This window comes from Zea mays, chromosome 1 (assembly GCF_902167145.1).
Source record: "Zea mays cultivar B73 chromosome 1, Zm-B73-REFERENCE-NAM-5.0, whole genome shotgun sequence".
Lineage (NCBI taxonomy): Eukaryota > Viridiplantae > Streptophyta > Magnoliopsida > Poales > Poaceae > Zea > Zea mays.
Genome location: NC_050096.1, coordinates 63500520 through 63522744, shown reverse-complemented (window position 1 = coordinate 63522744; position 22225 = coordinate 63500520). Strand labels below are relative to the sequence as shown.

The 22225-nt window shown below is 42.8% G+C and overlaps 1 protein-coding gene across 3 annotated transcripts; it reads right to left on the bottom strand.

Annotated features, from left to right (window-relative positions):
• Window positions 1-12680: 12680 nt before the first annotated feature.
• On the bottom strand, window positions 12681-21103 carry LOC100272934 (putative protein kinase superfamily protein). Of its 3 annotated transcripts, XM_008668932.2 has the most exons (12): window positions 20918-21103; window positions 19895-20452; window positions 17115-17245; window positions 15726-15767; window positions 15536-15644; window positions 15065-15143; window positions 14692-14988; window positions 14481-14593; window positions 13586-13693; window positions 13455-13517; window positions 13210-13377; window positions 12681-13139 (listed from the first exon to the last, which is right to left on the bottom strand). In XM_008668932.2, the coding sequence occupies exons 1-12, from the start codon at window positions 21086-21088 to the stop codon at window positions 13002-13004; spliced, it is 1977 nt and encodes a 658-aa protein (XP_008667154.1). In that variant the 5' UTR covers window positions 21089-21103; the 3' UTR covers window positions 12681-13001.
• Window positions 21104-22225: the final 1122 nt, after the last annotated feature.

The window sequence follows — 22225 nt, the reverse complement described above, 5'->3', positions numbered from 1 at the left end:
ATCATCACTTTCTTCTTCTTCCTCTTCTTCACTTGAGGAACTTGGAGTGGGAGCCTTCTTTTTGCCCTTCCTTTCATCACATGCAAAAGCATATGGCCTTGAGGAAGTTGGCTCCTCTCCCCGACTCATTTTTCGTGACATCTCAAAGGCTGCAATTTTCCCAATCACAATGGTCGGGGTCATGTTGCTCAAATCCTCCATGTTGTGAAGGATGGTGATGATGCTCCCATATCTTTGTTGTGGTAGCAGGGAGATAATCTTCCTCACAATGTCCACATCACCTAGCTTATTAATGCCAATAGAATTGAGCTCATTGATAATTAGATTCAAACGAGAATACATGTCTCTAACAAGCTCATCATCTTTCATAGCAAAAGAATTATACTCATTCAAGACTAGGCAATGTTTTTGCTCACGGACATTGGATGTGCCATCATGGAGCTCATGCAATTTTAGCCAAATCTCATTAGCAGTTCTCAAGGTAAAAACTTGATTAAAAATATCCATGCTAAGAGATTCATACAAGCAATTTTTGGCTCTAGCATTTAAATGAATTTCTTTTTCCTCACTCGTGGTGGGTTTCTCAGGATTCTTGAGAGGTTTCATCCCGTCACGAGTGACTCTCCAAACACCTAGATCAACGGCCTCTAGGTAACAAGCCATTCTAGCACTATAATATGGGAAGTTAGTGCCGTCGAAGTGTGGTGGCCTATGGGTATCCATCCCTTCCTCTAAAAAGCGTCGGCTCTTTTTAGCGGTGAAGCTAAAGCGTTTCAAATGAGCCAAACCGGGCTTTGATACCACTTGTAGGAAACGGGTGACATCTAAGAGGGGGGGTGAATTAGGACTTCTAAAACTTTTACTAAACTAGGCCACAATTAAATCCCTAGAGCAAAACCTATGCAAATAATCAAAACTAGAATGTGCAAACTCGGTTTTGTCTAAGTGTTGCTATCTCTACCGCAAAGGCTAAGTTTCAATCTACACTAAATAAGTATGACAATAAGATTGAAACTTAAATGCTTAATATAAATGCGGAATGTAAAGAGCTAAGTAGAGAAGCAAACTCTCGTGGAAGACGCCGGTATTTTTACCGAGGTATCCGGAACCACGCAAGGTCCCGACTAATCCTCGTTGGTGCCCCTACGCAAAGGGAAGCCCACGCGAGGGCCAAGCACCACGGTCGAGTAACTCCGTAGAGAGCCGCGGGCCTTCTCCACGCGCCAGTGGTGCTCCGCTTCCGGCTCCTCTCGGACGCTCCCCGCCGTCTCCACTATCGAGCTTCCGGCCGAAACGCCGCGGGCCTCGTTCCCTCCGGTACACGGTGGCGGCCGTGACACAAACGCGGTTGTCACGGTCTCGCAAGACTCTCGCCCCACTCGGTACAATTACAATGGCCCACGCAAGAGCCGAGGGGTTGTGTGGTTTGTCTAAACTCACTCAACAAACTAGGATTCACCTAGAGCAAGCGCTAATGCGGTCTAACTAACCTAAGCACTTCGCAAAGCACCTACGCTAATCACCGAGTGATTCTATTAAGCACTTGGGTGTTTGAGCACTTGGAAATGTCTACAATATGCCTTGGTATGTTGCTTGGGCTCCCACACTTGAGAATGGCTGGTTGGGGTGGTATTTATAGCCTCCACACCCCCAACTAGCTGTTGGACAGAAAGCAGCAGCTTTCTGTCGTCGGGTGCACCGGACAGTCCGGTGCACCACCGGACACTGCACAGTAGATGTCCGGTGCACGCCACGTCAGCCGACCGTTGGCGCCTGTAGCAGTCGACCGTTGGATCCGACCGTTGCCTTCTGCCCGTTGGCACACCGGACAGTCCGGTGCACACCGGACAGTCCGGTGCTACAGCCAGAGAGCGTCTGTCTGCGGCCTCTTTGCGCAGACTATCCGGTGCCTCACCGGACAGTCCGGTGCACACCGGACACCAATGTCCGGTGCGCCACCAGGCGCTGGCTGACAGCCCTTATCTTGGAATTCTTCGCTGATTTCTTCGGGCTTCTTTGTTCTTGAGTATTGGACTCCTGTGTATCTTTTTATGTCTTCTTTTGAGGTGTTGCATCCTCATTGCCTTGGTCCAATTCTCTTTGCATCCTGTGAACTACAAACACAAACACTAGAAAACTTATTAGTTCACGGATTGTGTTGTTCATCAAACACCAAAACTCAATTAGCCAAATGGCCCGGGGTCCATTTTCCTTACAGACAAATCTAGTGATGAGGATGAAATAGATTATTCATGTTTATTTAAGGGCCTAGATAGAACCAAGGTAGATAAAATCAATGAATTGATTGATGCATTAAATGATAAGAATAGGCTTTTAGAAAAACAAGAAGATTTGTTGTATGAAGAACATGACAAATTTATAGAAGCACAAAAATCTCATGCTTTAGAAGTTAAAAGAAATGAAATGCTTTCTTGTGAATTATCTTCTTGCCATAAGACGATTACTAGTTTAAGGAGCATTAATGACGATTTGAATGCTAAATTAGAAATAGCTAGTAAATCAACAACTTGTGTAGAAAATGTCGTTATTTGCAATAGATGTAAAGATTTTGATATTGATGCTTGTAGTGAACACATAGCTTCTATTGCAAAGTTAAATGATGAAATGGCTAGTCTTAATGCCCAACTTAAGGCTAGCAAAAGTGATTTTGATAAACTAAAATTTGCTAGGGATGCCTACACGATTGGTAGACACCCCTCAATTAAGGATGGGCTTGGCTTCAAGAGGGAAGCCAAGAACTTAACAAGCCATAAGGCTCCCATCTCCGCCAAGGAGAAAGGGAAGGCCCCTATGGCAAATAGTACTAAAAGGAATCATGCTTTTATGTACAATGATAAAAGACAGTCGCATAGGAGTTGCAATGCTTTTGATTCACATGCCTATGACTCTTATGCTATGTTTGCTCCTAGTTCTTCCTATATGCATGGTAGAGATATGCCTAGGAAAAATGTTCATCATATGCCTAGGAAGAGTATTGTTCATGTTCCTAGAAAAGTTATGAATGGTCCCTCTACATTTTATCATGCTTTAAATACTTCCTTTGCTATTGGTAGAAAGGATAGGAAGATAGTTGCTAGGAAATTAGGGGCAATATGCAAGGGTGATAAAACTTGCATTTGGGTCCCTAAGGAAATTGTGACTAACCTTGTAGGACCCAACAAGAGTTGGGTACCTAAGACCCAAGCCTAAATTTGCCTTGCAGGTTTATGCATCCGGGGGTTCAAGCTGGATTATCGACAGCGGATGCACAAACCATATGACGGGGGAGAAGAAGATGTTCACCTCCTACGTCAAGAATAAGGATTCCCAAGATTCAATCATATTCGGTGATGGGAACCAAGGCAAGGTGAAAGGTTTAGGCAAGATTGCATTATCTAATGAGCACTCTATCTCTAATGTGTTTTTAGTTGAGTCTCTTGGATATAATTTACTACCTATCAGTCAATTATGTAATATGGGATATAATTGTCTATTTACAAATGTAGATGTGTCTGTCTTTAGAAGATGTGATGGTTCACTAGCTTTTAAGGGTGTACTAGACGGCAAACTTTATTTAGTTGATTTTGCAAAAGAAGAGGTCGGTCTAGATGCATGCTTAATGGCTAAGACTTGCATGGGCTGGTTGTGGCATCGCCGCTTAGCACGTGTGGGGATGAAGAACCTCCACAAGCTTCTAAAGGGAGAACACGTGATAGGTCTAACCAATGTACATTTCGAAAAAGATAGACCTTGTGCAGCTTGTCAAGCAGGTAAACAAGTGGGAGGAGCACATCACAGCAAGAATGTGATGACCACTTCAAGACCTCTGGAGCTGCTGCATATGGACCTCTTCGGACCCGTCACCTATCTGAGCATAGGAGGAAGTAAGTATGGTCTAGTTATTGTTGATGACTTTTCCCGCTTCACTTGGGTGTTCTTTTTGCAGGATAAGTCTGAAACCCAAGGGACCCTCAAGCGCTTCCTCAGGAGAGCTCAAAATGAGTTTGAGCTCAAGGTGAAGAAGATAAGAAGCGACAACGGGTCCGAATTCAAGAATCTTCAAGTGGAGGAGTTCCTTGAGGAGGAGGGGATCAAGCACGAGTTCTCCGCTCCCTACACACCTCAGCAAAATGGTGTGGTAGAGAGGAAGAACAGGACACATAGATATGGCGAGGACTATGCTTGGAGAGTTCAAGACCCCCGAGCGCTTTTGGTCGGAAGCCGTGAACACGGCTTGCCACGCCATCAACAGGGTCTACCTTCACCGCCTCCTCAAGAAGACTTCATACGAGCTGCTGACTGGTAACAAACCCAATGTATCTTATTTTCGTGTATTTGGGAGCAAGTGTTATATTCTTGTGAAGAAAGGTAGAACCTCTAAATTTGCTCCCAAAGCTGTAGAAGGGTTTTTATTAGGTTATGATTCAAATACAAAGGCGTATAGGGTCTTCAACAAATCATCGGGTTTGGTTGAAGTCTCTAGCGACGTTGTATTTGATGAGACTAATGGCTCTCCAAGAGAGCAAGTTGTTGATCTTGATGATATAGATGAAGAAGACGTTCCAACGGCCGCGATACGCACCATGACGATTGGAGATGTACGGCCTCAGGAACATTTGGGGCAAGATCAACCGTCTTCCTCAACTATGGTGCATCCCCCATCCCAAGATGACGAACAGGTACCTCAAGTGGAGGCGCATGATCAAGGGGGAGCACAGGATGTTCAAGTTGAAGAGGAAGAAGCATCTCAGGCACCTCCAACCCAAGTTCGAGCAACGATTCAAAGGGATCATCCCGTCGACCAGATATTGGGTGATATTAGCAAGGGAGTAACTACTCGCTCGAGATTAGTTAATTTTTGTGAGCATTACTCCTTTGTCTCTTCTATTGAGCCTTTCAGGGTAGAAGAGGCCTTGCTAGATCCGGACTGGGTGTTGGCCATGCAGGAGGAACTCAACAATTTCAAGCGCAATGAAGTTTGGACACTGGTGCCTCGTCCCAAGCAAAATGTTGTGGGAACCAAGTGGGTGTTCCGCAACAAACAGGACGAGCACGGGGTAGTGACGAGGAACAAGGCTCGACTTGTGGCAAAAGGTTATGCCCAAGTCGCAGGTTTGGACTTTGAGGAGACTTTTGCTCCTGTGGCTAGGCTAGAATCAATTCGTATCTTGCTAGCATATGCCGCTCACCATTCTTTCAGGTTGTACCAAATGGATGTGAAGAGCGCTTTCCTCAATGGGCCGATCAAGGAGGAGGTGTACGTAGAGCAACCCCCTGGCTTCGAGGATGAACGGTACCCCGACCACGTGTGTAAGCTCTCTAAGGCGCTCTATGGACTTAAGCAAGCCCCAAGAGCATGGTATGAATGCCTTAGAGACTTTTTAATTGCTAATGCTTTCAAGGTTGGGAAAGCCAATCCAACTCTTTTTACTAAGACTTGCGATGGTGATCTTTTTGTGTGCCAAATTTATGTCGATGACATAATATTTGGTTCTACTAATCAAAAGTCTTGTGAAGAGTTTAGCAGGGTTATGACGCAGAAATTTGAGATGTCGATGATGGGCGAGTTGAACTACTTCCTTGGGTTCCAAGTGAAGCAACTCAAGGACGGCACTTTCATCTCCCAAACGAAGTACACACAAGATTTGCTAAAGAGGTTTGGGATGAAGGACGCCAAGCCCGCGAAGACGCCAATGGGAACTGACGGACACACTGACCTCAACAAAGGAGGTAAGTCCGTTGATCAAAAAGCATACCGGTCTATGATAGGGTCCTTACTTTATTTGTGTGCTAGTAGACCGGATATTATGCTTAGCGTATGCATGTGTGCTAGATTTCAATCCGATCCAAAGGAGTGTCACTTAGTGGCTGTGAAGCGAATTTTGAGATATTTAGTCGCTACGCCTTGCTTCGGGATCTGGTATCCAAAGGGGTCTAACTTTGACTTGATTGGATATTCAGACTCCGACTATGCTGGATGTAAGGTCGATAGGAAGAGTACATCGGGGACGTGCCAATTCTTAGGAAGGTCCCTGGTGTCGTGGAACTCTAAGAAACAAACTTCCGTTGCCCTATCCACCGCTGAGGCCAAGTACGTTGCCGCAGGACAGTGTTGTGCGCAACTGCTTTGGATGAGGCAAACCCTCCGGGACTTCGGCTACAATCTGAGCAAAGTCCCACTCCTATGTGATAATGAGAGTGCTATCTGAATAGCGGAAAATCCTGTTGAGCACAGCCGCACAAAACACATTGACATCCGGCATCACTTTTTGAGAGACCACCAGCAAAAGGGAGATATCGAAGTGTTTCATGTTAGCACCGAGAACCAGCTAGCCGATATCTTTACCAAGCCTCTAGATGAGAAGACCTTTTACAGGCTGCGTAGTGAGCTCAATATCTTAGATTCGCAGAACTTGGATTGAAATGTAGCATACATGTGTTTATGCCCTTGATCATGTTTATTCTGCATTTTGTTGCTTATTGTGGTGCTCAAGTTGTACAAACACTCCCTGGACCTCACAAGTCCTTTTTGCAAGTGATGCACATATTTAGGGGGAGCTGTGCTACAACTTGACCCTTTGAGACTAACCATGTACTTGAGTTTGGTTGTTTTAGTCTCCAAGGAGAATTGAAAGGGAAAAGGTGGACTTGGATCATGCAAGACTTCCACTGCACTCCGATGAAAAGAGTAACTTTTCCAAGTTCATCTTTATACTCTTATTGCCTATTTGCTCTTAGTTGAAGATTTTGGTGAGGCAATGGGGTTAAAGGGCCAAGATTGATCCTGTTTTGGTGCTTGATGCCAAAGGGGGAGAAAATAAAGGCCAAAGCGATAAATGGATCAGCTACCACTTGAGAGATTTTGAAAATAGTAGAATAGAGCTTTTGGTTTGTCAAAACTCTTTTATTGTCTCTCTTGTCAAAAGTTGGCTTCTTATGGGGAGAAGTGTTGATCATGGGAAAAGGGGGAGTTTTTTTGAAATCTTGAATCAATTTCTCTTGGAATGACTCTCTTTATGTCTTAACATGTGTGCTTGACGTAGAGATAGAAATTTGAGTTTAATGTGCAAAAACAAACCAAGTGGTGGCAAAGGATGATCCATATATGTCAAATTTGAATCAAAACAATTTGAGTTCTCATTTGAATTGATTTTGTACTTGTTCTACTTGCTTTATGTTGTGTTGGCATAAATCACCAAAAAGGGGGAGATTGAAAGGGAAATGTGCCCTTGGGCCATTTCTAAGTATTTTGGTGATTTAGTGTCCAACACAAGTGCCTAAGTGTAAAATGGTGGACAAAGTGCAAATCAAGGATAAAGGTATGTTTCTCAGACTTAGTACATTGTTTTAGAGACTAATGTATTGTGTCTAAGTGCTGGAAACAGGAAAAATCCAATTGGAAATGTCTTGGCTCGAGCAGCCAAGAATCTGCTCAGTCTAGGAGCACCGGACTGTCCGGTGGTGCACCGGACAGTGTCCGGTGCGCCAGGATGGCTCGAGCAAAATGGCTGCTCTTGGGACTTCGACGGCGGTGTACGGCTATAATTCACCGGACTGTCCGGTGGGCCGTGCACAGGCGAACTCGTCGCTCTCGGGAATTCATCGGCGACGTACGGCTATAATTCACCGGACTGTCCGGTGTGCATCGGACTGTCCGGTGCGCCAACGGCTCTCAGCCTGCCAACGGTCGACTGCGCCATTTATGGAAAGGAATCGGGCACCGGACAGTGTCCGGTGTGCACCAGACTGTCCGGTGCGCCAGTCGACAGAAGGCAAGATCAGCCTTCCTAGATTGCTCTCAACGGCTCCTAGCTGCCTTGGGGCTATAAAAGGGACCCCTAGGCGCATGGAGGAGTACACCAAGCATTCCTACAACATTCCTAAGCACCAAGACATCAATTCCGCGCCTTTGATTCTTTGCGATAGCAATTAGAGCTCTAGTTGAGTAGTGAACTCATTGAGTTGTGTTGTGAGCTCTCATTGCGACTTGTGTGCGTGGTGTTGCTGTGATTTCTTGTCTTGAGTGTGTTGCTAATCCCTCCCTTGCTCCGTGTTTCTTTGTGAATTTCAAGTGTAAGGGATTGAGAAAAAGCAAGCAAAACACCGCGGTATTCAAGTGGGTCTTTGGACCGCTTGAGAGGGGTTGATTGCAACCCTCGTCCGTTGGGACGCCACAACGTGGAGTAGGCAAGCGTTGGTCTTGGCCGAACCACGGGATAACCACCGTGCCATCTCTGTGATTGATCTTGTTGGTTATTGTGTTTTGTTGAAGATTCCTCTCTAGCCACTTGGCAGTTATTGTGCTAACACTTAACCAAGTTTTTTGTGGCCTAAGTTTTAAGTGTTACAGGATCACCTATTCACCCCCCCCTCTAGGTGCTCTCACCTTCGCCGTCGCTCCGCCACACTCTCTCCAATTTGGTATAATCTTCACTCATATATTATTTACCATAGGGGGAGAAAGTAGTCTAAGGGCTTAAATTTCACTCACAAGTATCCATTTTTGACGATTCATGCCAAAGGGGGAGAAAGTATTAGCCCAAAGCAAAAGGACCGCACCACCAACAATTTCAAAAATGTAGTCTTCAAATTTGGTTAAGAAAAGATTTTCTCAATTGGTATCCTTTTTGATGGTATGTTTTTCAATTGGTATCTTACTTATTGATATAATTTCAAATTGGTATACCCTCTTCAAAATTAATATCTAAAACCCTCTTGAACACTAAGAGGGGGATTTCATTAAGGGGGAGTTTTGTTTAGTCAAAGGAAAAGCATTTGAAACAGGGGGAGAAAACTTCAAATCTTGAAAATGCTTCTCAAAATCTTTTTCATATACCTTTGACTATTTGCAAAAAGACTTTGAAAAGAATTTCCAAAACTTTGCAAAACAAAACAAGTGGTGCAAGTGTGGTCCAAAATTTTAAGTTAGAAGAAAGCCATCCATGCATATCTAGTAGAAATAATTATTGGTTTCATTCCAAGCAACCTTTGCACTTACATTATGCAAACTAGTTCAATTCTGCACTTTTATATTTGCTTTGGTTTGTGTTGGCATCAATCACCAAAAAGGGGGAGATTGAAAGGGAAATAGGCTTACACCTTTTCCTAATTGATTTTGGTGGTTGAATTGCCCAACACAAATAATTGAACTAACTAGTTTGCTCTAGACTATAAGTTTTACAGGTGTCAAAGGTTCACAATAAACCAATAAAAAGACCAAGAAAGGGTTCAAACAAAGAGAGCAAAAGACAACCGAAGTGTGCCCTGGTCTGGCGCACCGGACTGTCCGGTGTGCCACCGGACAGTGTCCGGTGCACCAGGGAACTCAACTCCGAACTGCTCACCTTCGGGAATTCTGGGAGCCGCTCCGCTATAATTCACCGGACTGTCCGGTGTAGCACCGGACTGTCCGGTGTGACAGAAGAGCAACGGCTACTTCGCGCCAACGGTCGTCTGCAGAGAGCAGTTAATGCGCTACAGTGCGCGCAGAAGTCAGAGCAGAGCCAGAAGGTGCACCGGACAGTCTACAGGACCTGTCCGGTGGCCTAGATGTTAGAAGCTCCAACAGTCAGAATCCAACGACCGGGTGACGTGGCTGGCGCACCGGACAGTACAGAAGCCCTCACCAACGGTTCTTTTGGTGGTTGCGGCTATAAATACCCTCAACCACCACACTTCAATGTATCCAAGTTTTCAGCCTTCACACCTCATACAAGAGCTATAGCATTCAATACAAGACACAAACAAGAGATCAAATCCTCTCCCAAGTCCAAAGACAATTCCAATCAAATAGTGACTAGTGAGAGAGATACTTGTGTTCATTTGAGCTCTTGCGCTTGGATTGCTTTTCTTCTTCATTCTTTCTTGATCCCAACTCAATTGTAACCAAGGCAAGAGATACCAATTGTGTGGTGGTCCTTGTGGGGACTTAGTGTCCCGTTTGATTGAGAAGAGAAGCTCACTCGGTCTAAGTGACCGTTTGAGAGAGGGAAAGGGTTGAAAGAGACCCGGTCTTTGTGACCACCTCAACGGGGAGTAGGTCTGCAAGAACCGAACCTCGATAAAACAAATCACCGTGTCATTTGTCTTATTTGCTTGTGATTTGTTTTCGCCCTCTCTTTCGGACTCGAATTTAATTCTAACGCTAACCCCGGCTTGTAGTTGTGCTTAAAGTTTGGAAATTTCAGATTCGCCCTATTCACTCCCCTCTAGGCGACTTTCACTTGCCCTTCACAAATTGAGGAATTTTATTTCTTTGGGCATTAACTTTGGTGTTTTCTTTGCCCCCGGTAGCCTGCACCATCCTTAATGCCTGGGTGTCTCCCATTATAAAGCATGCTTCTAGGGAATTTAAAAAAAATCATTCTCAAGTTCATGATCCATAATCTTACCATCTAATTTGCTATGTGGTCATTTTGACTTTTAATCATAGCAAGGTTCTCAACAAAAGCATCAACATCAATGTCTCTACATCTAGTACAAATAGAAACATGCTCAATAGAAGATGTAGAGGCATGACAAACATTCAAATTCTCAATCTTAGCAACTAAATCAACATTCTCGCTTCTAAGACAAGAAATTGAATCATTGCAAACATTTAGCTCATTAGTCAAGATTTCATTTTTTTCCATTTGCATGAGCTAAGACCTCTTTTAGCTTAACAAAATTTCCATTTTCCCTAACGAGTAGATCCTCTTAGCTTTCCAAGAGTTCATTCTTATCGTTAATGGATTTTACTAGCTCATTGATTTTTTTCAATTTGTTTAAATCTAAGACCTTTGAAGATCAAAGATAGATTCTCATCATCATCACTAGATTCACACTCATCATCGAAAGTAGTATATTTGGGGTGTATCTAGAATATACCTTCTTTTGCCCTCTTTGGCCATGAGGCACTTGGGGTCGATGTTGGGGAAGAGAATGCCCTTGTTGACGGCGATATTGGTGATGTCCTCATTGGATGACCTCTTATCATAGTCCTATTCCTTCCTAATGTGCGCCTCACCGTCCTTCTTCTTGTGGAAGATTTTTTTTCTTCTCCATTCTCTTTTCCCTTGTCATCGTCCCTGTCATCATCACTAGCATATAAGCATTTAGCAATGTAATGCTCGGACTTACCACATCGATAGCAAACCCTCTTTAAATGTGGCTTGTAGTCTTTGCCCTTTCTTTGCTTGATGATTTATCGGAAGCTTTTGATAATGAGGGTCATCTCCTCGTTATCAAGCTTGGATGGATCAATTGGAAGCCCTTTACTTGGAGTAGTCTCCTCCTTCTCTTCCGTTGCCTTGAAGGCAACGGCTTGTGGCTCAGGTGTGAAAGTGTTGCCTTGAGCTATGTTCTCAATATGCTTGGAGTCTTTGACCATAAGTTCAAAGCTCATAAACTTTTCAAGCACCTCCTTAGGAGACAACACTTCGTACTTAAGATTTATATGAAGTAATTGAACAAGAGTAGTATTACAAAATACAAGTGACCTTAGCATGAGTTTGACGACTTCATAGTTGATCCACTTGGTGCTTCCGAGGTTCTAGACTTGGTTCATCATCGTCTTAAGCTGGTTGTACATTTCTTGTAGCTCTTCTCCTTTGTTGAGGGCGAATCGTCCGAGCTCTTCTTCGATCACCTCCATCTTGGTGATCTTGATGATCTTGTCACCTTCGTGTGTCGTCTTGAGGGTGTCCTAAATTTCCTTTGCGCTTTGCAACCTGTGGACCATGTTGTATTCCTCCCTACACAAAGAGGTGAGTAATACCATGGTCGCTTGTGAGTTGAAGTGAGTGATTTGAGCCACCTCGTCCAAATCATAGTCGTCATTTCCAGCCTTTGGTATCTGCATCCCAAACTCAACATCCCATATGTTTGGGTGGAATGAAGATAGGTGACTCCTCATCTTAACACTACACCACGAACAATTCTCACCATCAAATTATGGTGGTTTGCCTAATAAAACCGAAAATAATTGAGTACGTTTGGAAATGCGAGGATAGATAAAAGGAATTTGGCTACTCTTTTTGCGCTCTTTTAACAATTTGGCGATAATTTAGTAGTATCCGAATTTCACCAAAACAATGATTGTCCTTCAAGTGCAGGCGACTAAAGCAATCCGAAGCAAACCTAACAGGACAATGTCACAGCTGGATTTCTATTCAGGAAATCTGTTTCCTGAGATGTTCGAGATTTAAGTGGGATATAATTTAAGGATCGCTAGAGATGAAGATCAACAGGCCTTAGTAGAGGCCGCATAATCCTTCTTGTGCTTAAGGATTCCAAAGTTACAAAGCTGTACATTAACTCATTAAAGTAGATCCAATACCATTAGTTCATGTATAAGTAGGGTTTGAAGAAATAATAAACCTGATGCATACCTTCCTTCCGCAAATACCGAGAAGCTGCTTCGTATCTATAATAAAATAATAAACCTGAGGGATACCTTCCTTCCGCAAATACCGAGAGGCTGCTTCCAATCTATAAGGGCTTGTTTGGGAGTAAAGGTAATGGAGTGGATTGGAGGGCATATAATCCTCCACTATTCAATTTTAGATAGTAAGGGATTATAGTCCTATCAATACCCTTCATTCCACTTGCTCCCAAACAAGCCCTAATATGGTAACTCGGTGACTCAAGATGCACATTACCTCTCATTCTAGAATATTTATATAATAAATGCAACAATAGCATATGTAAATGGAGCATTAAGCGGCATAGGTGCACAACACAAATGAAGGCAATGCCTGCATTACTGGAACTAACAAACAAAATAACAGCCTCAAATCCTTCAGGGTTTCCATTCTTCCCAAATCAAATCTGTACATTCCTCTCAACATCTTGAGGACAATGTCGATCCATGTTGCGAAAAGCAGGGCAAATATACACCTACTGAGAGTACCTATTGCGCTAAGATGATCTGTTAATCTTTGTATTGGTTTCATGCAACTTCTACAACCAGCCATGGCATGCACTAGCCAGAGATCAGGGATTGCTCGATGCAAATGGTTATCTTATACTTTGGTGATTGCGCGTGAAGAAACTCCATGCAGTAGTTTTATGAACCCGAGGAAACTGAGGTTTCCATCTGAATGTCTGATCCAATCTTTGAGAACAACATGAAGTGAGATCGAAGGGCCAAGTCCAAGTTCCTGAAAGATGAACATAATAAGTCACAGTCCATTTCCTACGCAGAAACTTTGTTTTGAGATCAAACTATACCGATGCAAGTTCTTCAATCACAATTGGTCGGTTGCCCTCCTTGTCAAACAATTCATATGCTTGTTGAGCATGTTCTTCCCAGGTCTCCAGGCCCTCCATTTGATATACACTAATGGCCGCAGCAGAGAACTCTTCAAAATCAATCATGCCATATTGGATATTGCATATCTAGCACAACGGGTAGAATTAGTACATTGTCATGCACCAAAATATGAAAAGAACATAAGAGGACAAAGAAGGCTTACTGAGTTAACAAAGTCAAGAATCCTAGAATCATTCATTGCACCCGAGGAATTTTTAATCAAGGCCTAGAAGTTCCATAAAAATTCAGCAACCGCAAATTACAGTTTAATTTTAACTGAATAAAGCTACTAACCGTCTTCATATTTTGCAATGATATATGGCCACTCTTGTTTGGACCTAATAATGTAAACTGCTCTCTTAGGTAGAAGAGTTGATCTGTCGTCAGTGCCTTTGCAAGAGCCTGAAAAACTTAAATAGCTAATTACCAGGTCCTGTATAACAGTTTCTTGAAGTGTCCTTTGTTCACAATAATAGCAACAAACAATGTCATTCCAACAAAAATGCAGTCCCAGGAAATAAGGATCAGTAGAATGGAAAAATAGAACAACCATAGGACGATCATTTATTCTAATTTTAAGGTGAAAGGCAAGCAAGGAACATACTGAATAACACTTGTTATAACAGATATGCACAGGGTCTAGAAGAACGGAGTTGAGGAAGCTGAGCTAGATCGGTTGGTCAAGGGTGTGGATGTATATACCCAAACCACCCAGGTTCAAGTCCTCATCGATGTGAATTTGTCTGCCTATTTTCTTCTTCATAAAACGCCACCTATTCCTCCTAGGTTGGTCTAATTTTTTTATATTAGGACTTAGAAAAACAGAGTTGCAACAGCTACAAGTACCCTAGGCTGAGGGCATAATAGTCAGCTGGCTGTTAACAACTGAGTATACCAGATTTGCATTAAGCTGAATAGAAAGCATGGAGTATAATTGTGCACAGACCACAGGCATTCAGTGTTTTTATTTACAGAGCAGTACATACTACATATATTTATAAGAGGAAAAAGCATAAGAGGATCACATAAATCCAAAAACAAAGCAACCATTTGCTAGGTGATGCAGATAAAACATTATCAATAAAATACACTTAAAATGGAGGCTTCAGTTATTGACCATCCAAGATCCAACAGAAACGAAAGATGATGATTCTTGCAAAACAGTACAAGCAACCTACAAAAGTATTACCCTCAATGCAGATTTCCGTAGAGAAGATGAACTTATGTAAGCCCTCATAAGCCTGTAGATTATCATGTCTAGATTAATCTTAACTTCCTGTGTGCCACGGATCCATGGATGGCCTGTAATTTCCAATGTATAAGAAAGAAGGGGTCAGGGTCACCTTATCTGCAAACAGAATAACAGGGTACACCGAGTTCAAGACAAGAATGTTACATACAGAGGGCTTGTGCAGCAGTCATCCGCTTACGGTAATCCTTATTGAGTAGCCTTCTTACAAAGTCTTTCGCCTCAGCAGAAAGGGTAGGCCATGGAATTTCATCAAAACTAGGCTCTGCTTTTAGGACAGCTCGAAAAATTCCTGACTCAGTTCGTGCCCAGAAAGGGCGGCTTCCACAAAGCAAAATATATGCAATTACTCCAATGCTCCACATATCAGCCTCTGTGCCATAAGATCGATGGAGAACTTCAGGAGCAACATAATATGCACTTCCAACAATGTCATTAAGTCTGTCATCTGCATAATAGAATATCACGTGTATTTTAATGGAAAACAATAATAAGCAATGGTCCCAAAAAAATGTAAGACTAACCTGGTTTAACAAAGTCAGACAAACCAAAGTCTATGACTTTCAAGGCAGAATTCTCATCCTTTGACATGAAAAGAAAATTCTGAGAAATGGGAGTAAAAAGCAAACCAACATTAGCATCAGCAAAAAAACATCAAGGTTGCCGTAGCATTTGTCTTTAAACAATAGAAGTGGTCAATGTTTTCTCGGATATGAAGGAGATATGTGTATCATTACATTAGAGAAGAAGTAAGAGTATAAGGACCCATGCAAACACACCACACACACCCACAAGATATCAGGTTACACCCATTCATGCCTTTGGGAGACAAGCGTGACCTCAACCTTAAGCATAGGCTAATAATCCACAAAAACAACAGTGACAAGGACATGTCAAAAGGAGGTATGCAGCAGGCAGCAGCATACACAGTTCAGCTAACAACTGCAAGCTTCATGGTACTAACCAGTAGTTGTGAATTGTTCGACAAATCTTACCTCTGGTTTCAGATCCCGGTGAACAACACCCTGAAGATGACAAAATGAAGCAACACTTAGAATTTGGTGAATAATAACCTTAGCATCGCCCTCAGAATATTTGCCACCTCTGCAAATAGTATGCAGGTATAATCAGTATTCCTGTGAAGTCAATGACTTCAGTGTTAGCAATGAAATGCCATGTAAGTACCTAGCCAAAATTCTGTCCAGCAGTTCACCTCCTTTGCATAATCTGGATCAAATAAAATTTACTAGCGAGTTAAATGTGATCAAACAAATGAAAATTATTCAGGTATCACAAACCTTTTCTAGAGGTGCACATCATGTTTCTACATCAAAATGTGCTAGCTTTAGTAACCTACTTTGGAAGAAAAGTGTACATATATTACAGAAACGAAAGTCAAGGGAAAATCTTCACTTGCGGTAACATTGTTATAAGCTTGAAAAATACAAGGAAAAACATCGTTAATCCCAGTCTCTGCTCCAACAAAACAATCCTACCTTATTGGCCAACTCTTATCCAATCCCGCCCCCATGATATTATGTGACCAGCCGATAAAAGGCTGAATATAAAACAAATAGACATCACCATCCAATGCAAGCAAATAAAGTGACCTTATCATAGATGCTACTCAGTGGCACTTTCAACACACTCGTATTATCAGAGCCAGTCCGAATTCAGGGTGTGGAACTAATCAAATATGAATCATCCAGGTTCCATCAATATTAAGATGTTATTTCCCAAAAGGGAAGTTTTGTTCTCCTCCACAGATGATATGCTTGGAATATAAGATTTGCATGTCCAGGGTAATAAAGGATCTCTACTAACAATTAAATGCATGACCACATATCCCAACAGACAACTTTTTATCTAAAAATGCTAATTTCACTTGCAGAAAACATGCATGGGATTAGAAGTTTTGATAGCAATCTAATCGGGTTATCATGTGTATATTAATAGCCTTTTCCAACACTTGAGTTAACCAAATCCACCATGCTTATTTCCTTTCTAGATTTGACAAAAATACATGGAGCATTTTGAAAAGTTATTGAATTTAGTAACGTTCAATTTCTGAGTACCACGTGTTTCCATGCCTCAATTGATTTACTTGCTTATTACTTCTAAATACTCAATCATATCTAGACAATTATAATGTTCTTTAAAAAAGTAAGAATAGGAAGAGAATGATAAGATATGGCCAACCAAAATACTTCATCTGTCGTGATGTTCTGGCATTTCTAGATTTATCGCTTTTACTATGTATCTGGACATAACATATATTTAGGTACATAATAAAAGCTATGAAACTACAAAAGCCAAACCGTACTATAATTTGGAACGGAGGGAGTGTCTTGAGAGTCAAAAAATTGCCAAGGACAAAATTGGATCAGCAACAAGGGAACCTTTCTAATCTCTACAAGAATTGGTACATCATGTATTGCCTTTGCCTTTTCTAAAAATGTGTAACAACAAAAGGTAGAATGGCAATTCTATTTCTCTGACATAATGCTACACAGAACTCTAGAACTTTCAGTAAATCAATATGGCTACTAATAAATGGAACAGTTGTGAACTTACTCCATAACAACATATACATTTTCTTCATCCTCAAAAGCATCATAAAATTGCACTAGGTTAATGTGGCCTGCCAAAGAACTCAATATTCTGACTTCTCGTCTGACATCTTCAATGGCAATAGCAGTAGTCATCTGTCCAAAAGTAGTTTGATTGGGTGTGAGTCGTGAGACTAAGCATGAAAGCATTTACTTAGGATTTTAAGTGGAAATTTTATAAAAGGTATAAAAACAGTGAACTGAATCCAACTTTTTACTAGCAATATATGCTATACAGCTACTATAACAAGATCAATATAATCATATGATCACGAAAAATTCACACAGAAGGGAGTCAAGCATAGAAAAAGTTACTACGAATGGATAGTAAAAAATAGGAGTGTCTACGTTTATGTTAGAAACTGTTGAAAAAAATCAACACTTTCTAAGCTCTACTTACACAAAATCTAAATTGTGCCTGAAAGTTACAAGACCAATGCATAAAACATATTAAATCAATTAGGTACAAACAAAAAGTCTGCAAGTATGTTTTATATTATTGTATTTATCATCTTGCCCAAGAGGTAGGAACACTAGCAGCCTTTGTTTTTTTTCTCGAAAAACGCAGGAGAACTGCGCCTCATTTTATTAAGTAAGAAGAAAAAAGGGTCGGAAAGGACCCGAATACAGGACCTCCTTATGGAGGCCAGAAACAAGCATAAAGGAAACAATCCATACACAACTAAAAGATACAACTAGCAGCCTTTGTTTAAAAAGGCGATTTGCCTAGGCGCTAAGTGGTGGTGCACCACCTTGCCTAGCACCTGGGTTTTTTTTAATACGCAGGAGAGCTGCATATCATTTCAATAAAAGGAGGACGAAAAGAAAGAAATTACATACGCCCAGCCAAAGGCTAAGGCACACAGACACACACACTACCCACAAGGTTGGACTACAGAGAGCCGGTTAGGAAAAACCAGCAACAGCAGCCAGCAACCTGACGACTCTAAGGCACACAGACACCTGGGTTTTTTGTCTAGCCTTTTTTTTCTAACTAGAAGTGTTTTGGGCTTGGTATATGCGTGAAAATGGGCAGATTAGAGATGGAGAAAGAAGAACTGTAGTTAGCATAGCACTCATGGATGCATGATAACATCTTTTTGGGTATGGTATGCAAAATTTCCTTCATTTAGCATGGCATTACTCTAACCATCCATTGAAAGTACAAACACCTAGCAACGCCGAGGCAATGCCTACATTGCCTAGGCACTAGGCGGAGGCATACCGCCTTCGTAGCACCTAGTGTTTTTTTGAAAAATCAAGTGACCTCCAAGCACAAGTAATGATTGTTGTTGAACAACCAACAACATTCCTGGTTAAAACTATATGATCAGAAAACAATAAAGGCAAATCATCCTGGTAAAAAAACACAAATAAAAAAACAGGTCCACAAAAAATAAGAATATAAGACGCTCGGCTCCATGCTAGCAATACCCATTATAAACTAGTGATCGAGAAAAATGCACCAAAAACATAAGTACCCAAATATAGTACTACTGTAGTTATACTTTATGTCTTCTTGATTTTGCCTTTTCTTTACATGTATATCAATTTGGAGATTTTACTTCCCTGTATTAAATTCAGGAAACCTACATTACTTTGATCTTGATGAATAACATAATGAATTGAAAAGTAATAGTATCCGTCAACTGTTGACCAGCCCAGCCTTCAATACGCTAACTAATATCACCCCATTTGATTCTGGACATCCAATAAACTGCAACTAATGCTCCTGTTTGTTTTGTGTTCTCTTCGTCCAGCAATTAATACTAGTAACACATTAAACATGACCATATAATCACTATGTCAGCATTAATGTCCCCAATTAGTAAAATTAATACCACTAAAGTGGCCCCAATTGCCATCGACTTACCTGATTGGAGTTGCCAATTGCATGCGCAGGGTTACTATGATGATGAATTGAAATTGATAATGTATGTATAGAGGATAAGACTAAGAGCCTCAAACCTCTAGAGAAGTATTTAGTAAAAAAAGGGGGGCTCCAGCAACAGAACTGAAAGGTCCTACAATGGGTCAAATGTGAATATTTCAACAGAGATGAAAATCAGCGCGTGACCAGACTGGACTTGCATAGCAACCGTACACCTTGCTACCTTTGACTCAGAAATCTAACAACCATGATGTTTTTAAAATAAGATCACATCACCAAGTGGGAAAGGAGAATCAGATAGCCAACGATACCATTATGATCACATGGCATCAATTTAATGAGCAAGTTCTCTACATCCAACCAGAGGGGGGGGCACTTACAGAACTTTTGAATAAAGGTTTTGAATAAGCAAGCAAGCTTTGCTGGCCACATCATGGTCCCTGTCCCAACTAATAACCAGGAACTGCCCCAGTAACTCAAGAAATCAAATTCATACTCTTCAACCGGAGATTTTAATCCCAGTCAAGCAAGTAGCAACATATTTGCACCGAACAGTCTGATAATTTTAGTGTGGGGTGCCACAGTATACACCCACTACATGATCCCTATCTTTCTCCGAGTACTGCAATATGAACCTAAAAGGTTTTAAGAAGTCCCAAGCATATATCAAGTGAAAGTATATAACCAAAGAAGCACAAGGTGGACTCATGTGAATCTACAAAGAATCAGATTTTAGGACAGAATGCGCAGGGTAGCATTACTCGAGCTGATCTATTAAAGAATGCAAGAAGCCATGGAAACAGGAAGATCCAATCCAGCACAAAACTAAGCAGGGAGAGAGGATATGCTCGCACCTTGGCCTTGGGAAGGACCTTGACGGCGACGTCCTCCCCCTTGAGCTCGCCCTTCTTGCACTTGGCAGCGCAGGTGAAGCCAAAGTGGCCGCGCCCCACCTCCCGGCCAAGGTCGTACTTGGCCGCGAAGTGCCTGGAGTAGCCGAAGCTCTTGTCCAGCCCCAGGTCCAGCTCGCCGCCTTCGGGGATGGACGCCTCGTTAGGCTTGACCGAGCCGTGGCGCCGCGCCAGCAGCGCACGGATGTGCTTGGCAGGCGACGGCGGCGGGAATGGGCGCTTGAACCCGCCGCGCGCCGGCGTGGACGCGGCGCTGGAGTTGGCCGGCGAGCCCTTGTAGCTGGAGGGCTGGAGCGGGCTCGGCAGGTAGAAGGAGAACTTGGGCTGCTTGGGCGTCCGAGGCGCCTTCACGGGCGGCCCATCGCCGCAGCCCGCCGCCGCGCCATCGGCTACGCTGTTGTCTTCCGCCACCGCCGGCTCCTGGACCGCTGCCGACTTGCCCAGGCAGAGGCCCATGGCGCCCGGCTGATCGAGAAGCGGTGGGACTTCAGCTAGGAAATTCTGCAGGTCAAAGATTCACCTCGGCTTCAACAACCTATCATTGCATCGCGGATTCCTGGCAAGACGCATCAACCCGCACCAAATTCCTCGCCTCGGAAGGGGGACCTTCCCAAACCAGGAACCGAACCTTCCTAATCAAGAACCCGAAACAAAGCCGCGGAATCCAAAGTGAACAGCAAAGCACACTGAGTGGGAGGGGAGGAGTGCTCTTAAGAGATGGAGCAGGGATTGAACTCCCAGGAGCGGACAAAAACCGCAGCAAAACAACACAAACGAAACCCGTTGTTTTCTACACCGGACAAGGCCGTAGACGCCAAGGGAAAGTGGGGGAAAGGTCGGAGCTTCGGGGGCGGGCGATGACGACAAACAAAGCGGGATCGAAGGAAGGAAGGAAGGCGAGAGGAGGTAGAAACGGAGCGAGCGATTGAAGAGCGCGTGAGTCCTGTGTGGCGGAAAAGGAGAGACCTTGGGTTGCTTTCCGTTGCGCTCTCCTTCTCGGTCCGTATCTTTTTCCTCTCCTTTTCGTCTTGAAGGTTTTTTCATGAAGACGCCGGCCGGTTGTACGGTTTCAGCAAGTACAGAGGGATACTGCGCTATGACACTGGTCGTGGTGTTTGACAGTTTCTGTTGCCACATCGCGTTCTCTCCCAAGGTTAATTAAAAATGCAATTAAATATCCCATCCGTGGTTTTCATTAAAATTTGTCGAGATTTTGTAGGAGTTATATATTCTGTGCCGGCAATTGGCAGACTGTCGTGTAGGTGGCCACGAGAACCACAGCTAGGAGTACCTCAATGTACTAAACTATTGTTTTTGTTATAAACTATTATAATACGCATGCTAAAATGTTTGTACACAATTTAATACAAACGGACAACATATATTATCATCGACCTTAAAAAAACTCACTCATATAATCTAAAATCAATATGTGTGCAAACGGTAAAATCAATCTAGCTTTTATTAGGATTGCATAACATTACATTGTTCCCAAAAACTATTTTATGTTTTCAATATTGGTTAAAGAGCAGCTGCGCTGCAACATAAACACAGGCATGTAGGCAATCAAATAACCTTTACCTTAAGATAGTTTCTTCACTTCTTGTCATGGACGTAGAAGAGGCAATCGAAGTAGCTCCTGAGATCAAGCAGCTTGTGCTTGCACATTTCCCTTGCTCTGCTTCGACTCCACCTTGTTGTCCTTCTTTGCATGCAGGAGCAGCGACAACAACGCATCCTACATCAGATGCCTATACCTACGTTGAACACGCACTTGTAAATGGAATCACCCACCAAAGGTAACGAGTCACATGATTGCAATGAAAAAACAGGGAGCACTCACATGTACGCCGGCGACACCGTCGAACCGGAACGTCTTCCGATAGACGTCGACGAGGCCAGTGAACTGCCTCTCGCCGCCCTTAGCCATCGCCCTATAGTCGCTGGTGAGGCACATCCTGGCGTAGTCGAGTGAGTAGATGAAGAGCAATTATGTGGCCCCAACGGCATTGTCGGATGGAGAGGAGGGCACGACGATGGAGGTCGGTCGGAAGAAGGACTAGGCGAAAGGGAGGCGACGAGTGCATTATGTGTGGAAGGGCGAGTGGATGTGCACAATAATCTCTTTAAGGTAGATAGATAAAGATAGAGTAAAAATAAATCTAAAGTGGATAGAGACAAAATTGGATAGGAATAGATTAAAAACAAATCTACGTACAAGGTGGAGAAGCACGTAACGCGAGATGGTGCATTAAAGAGTAGGATGAATGTGTA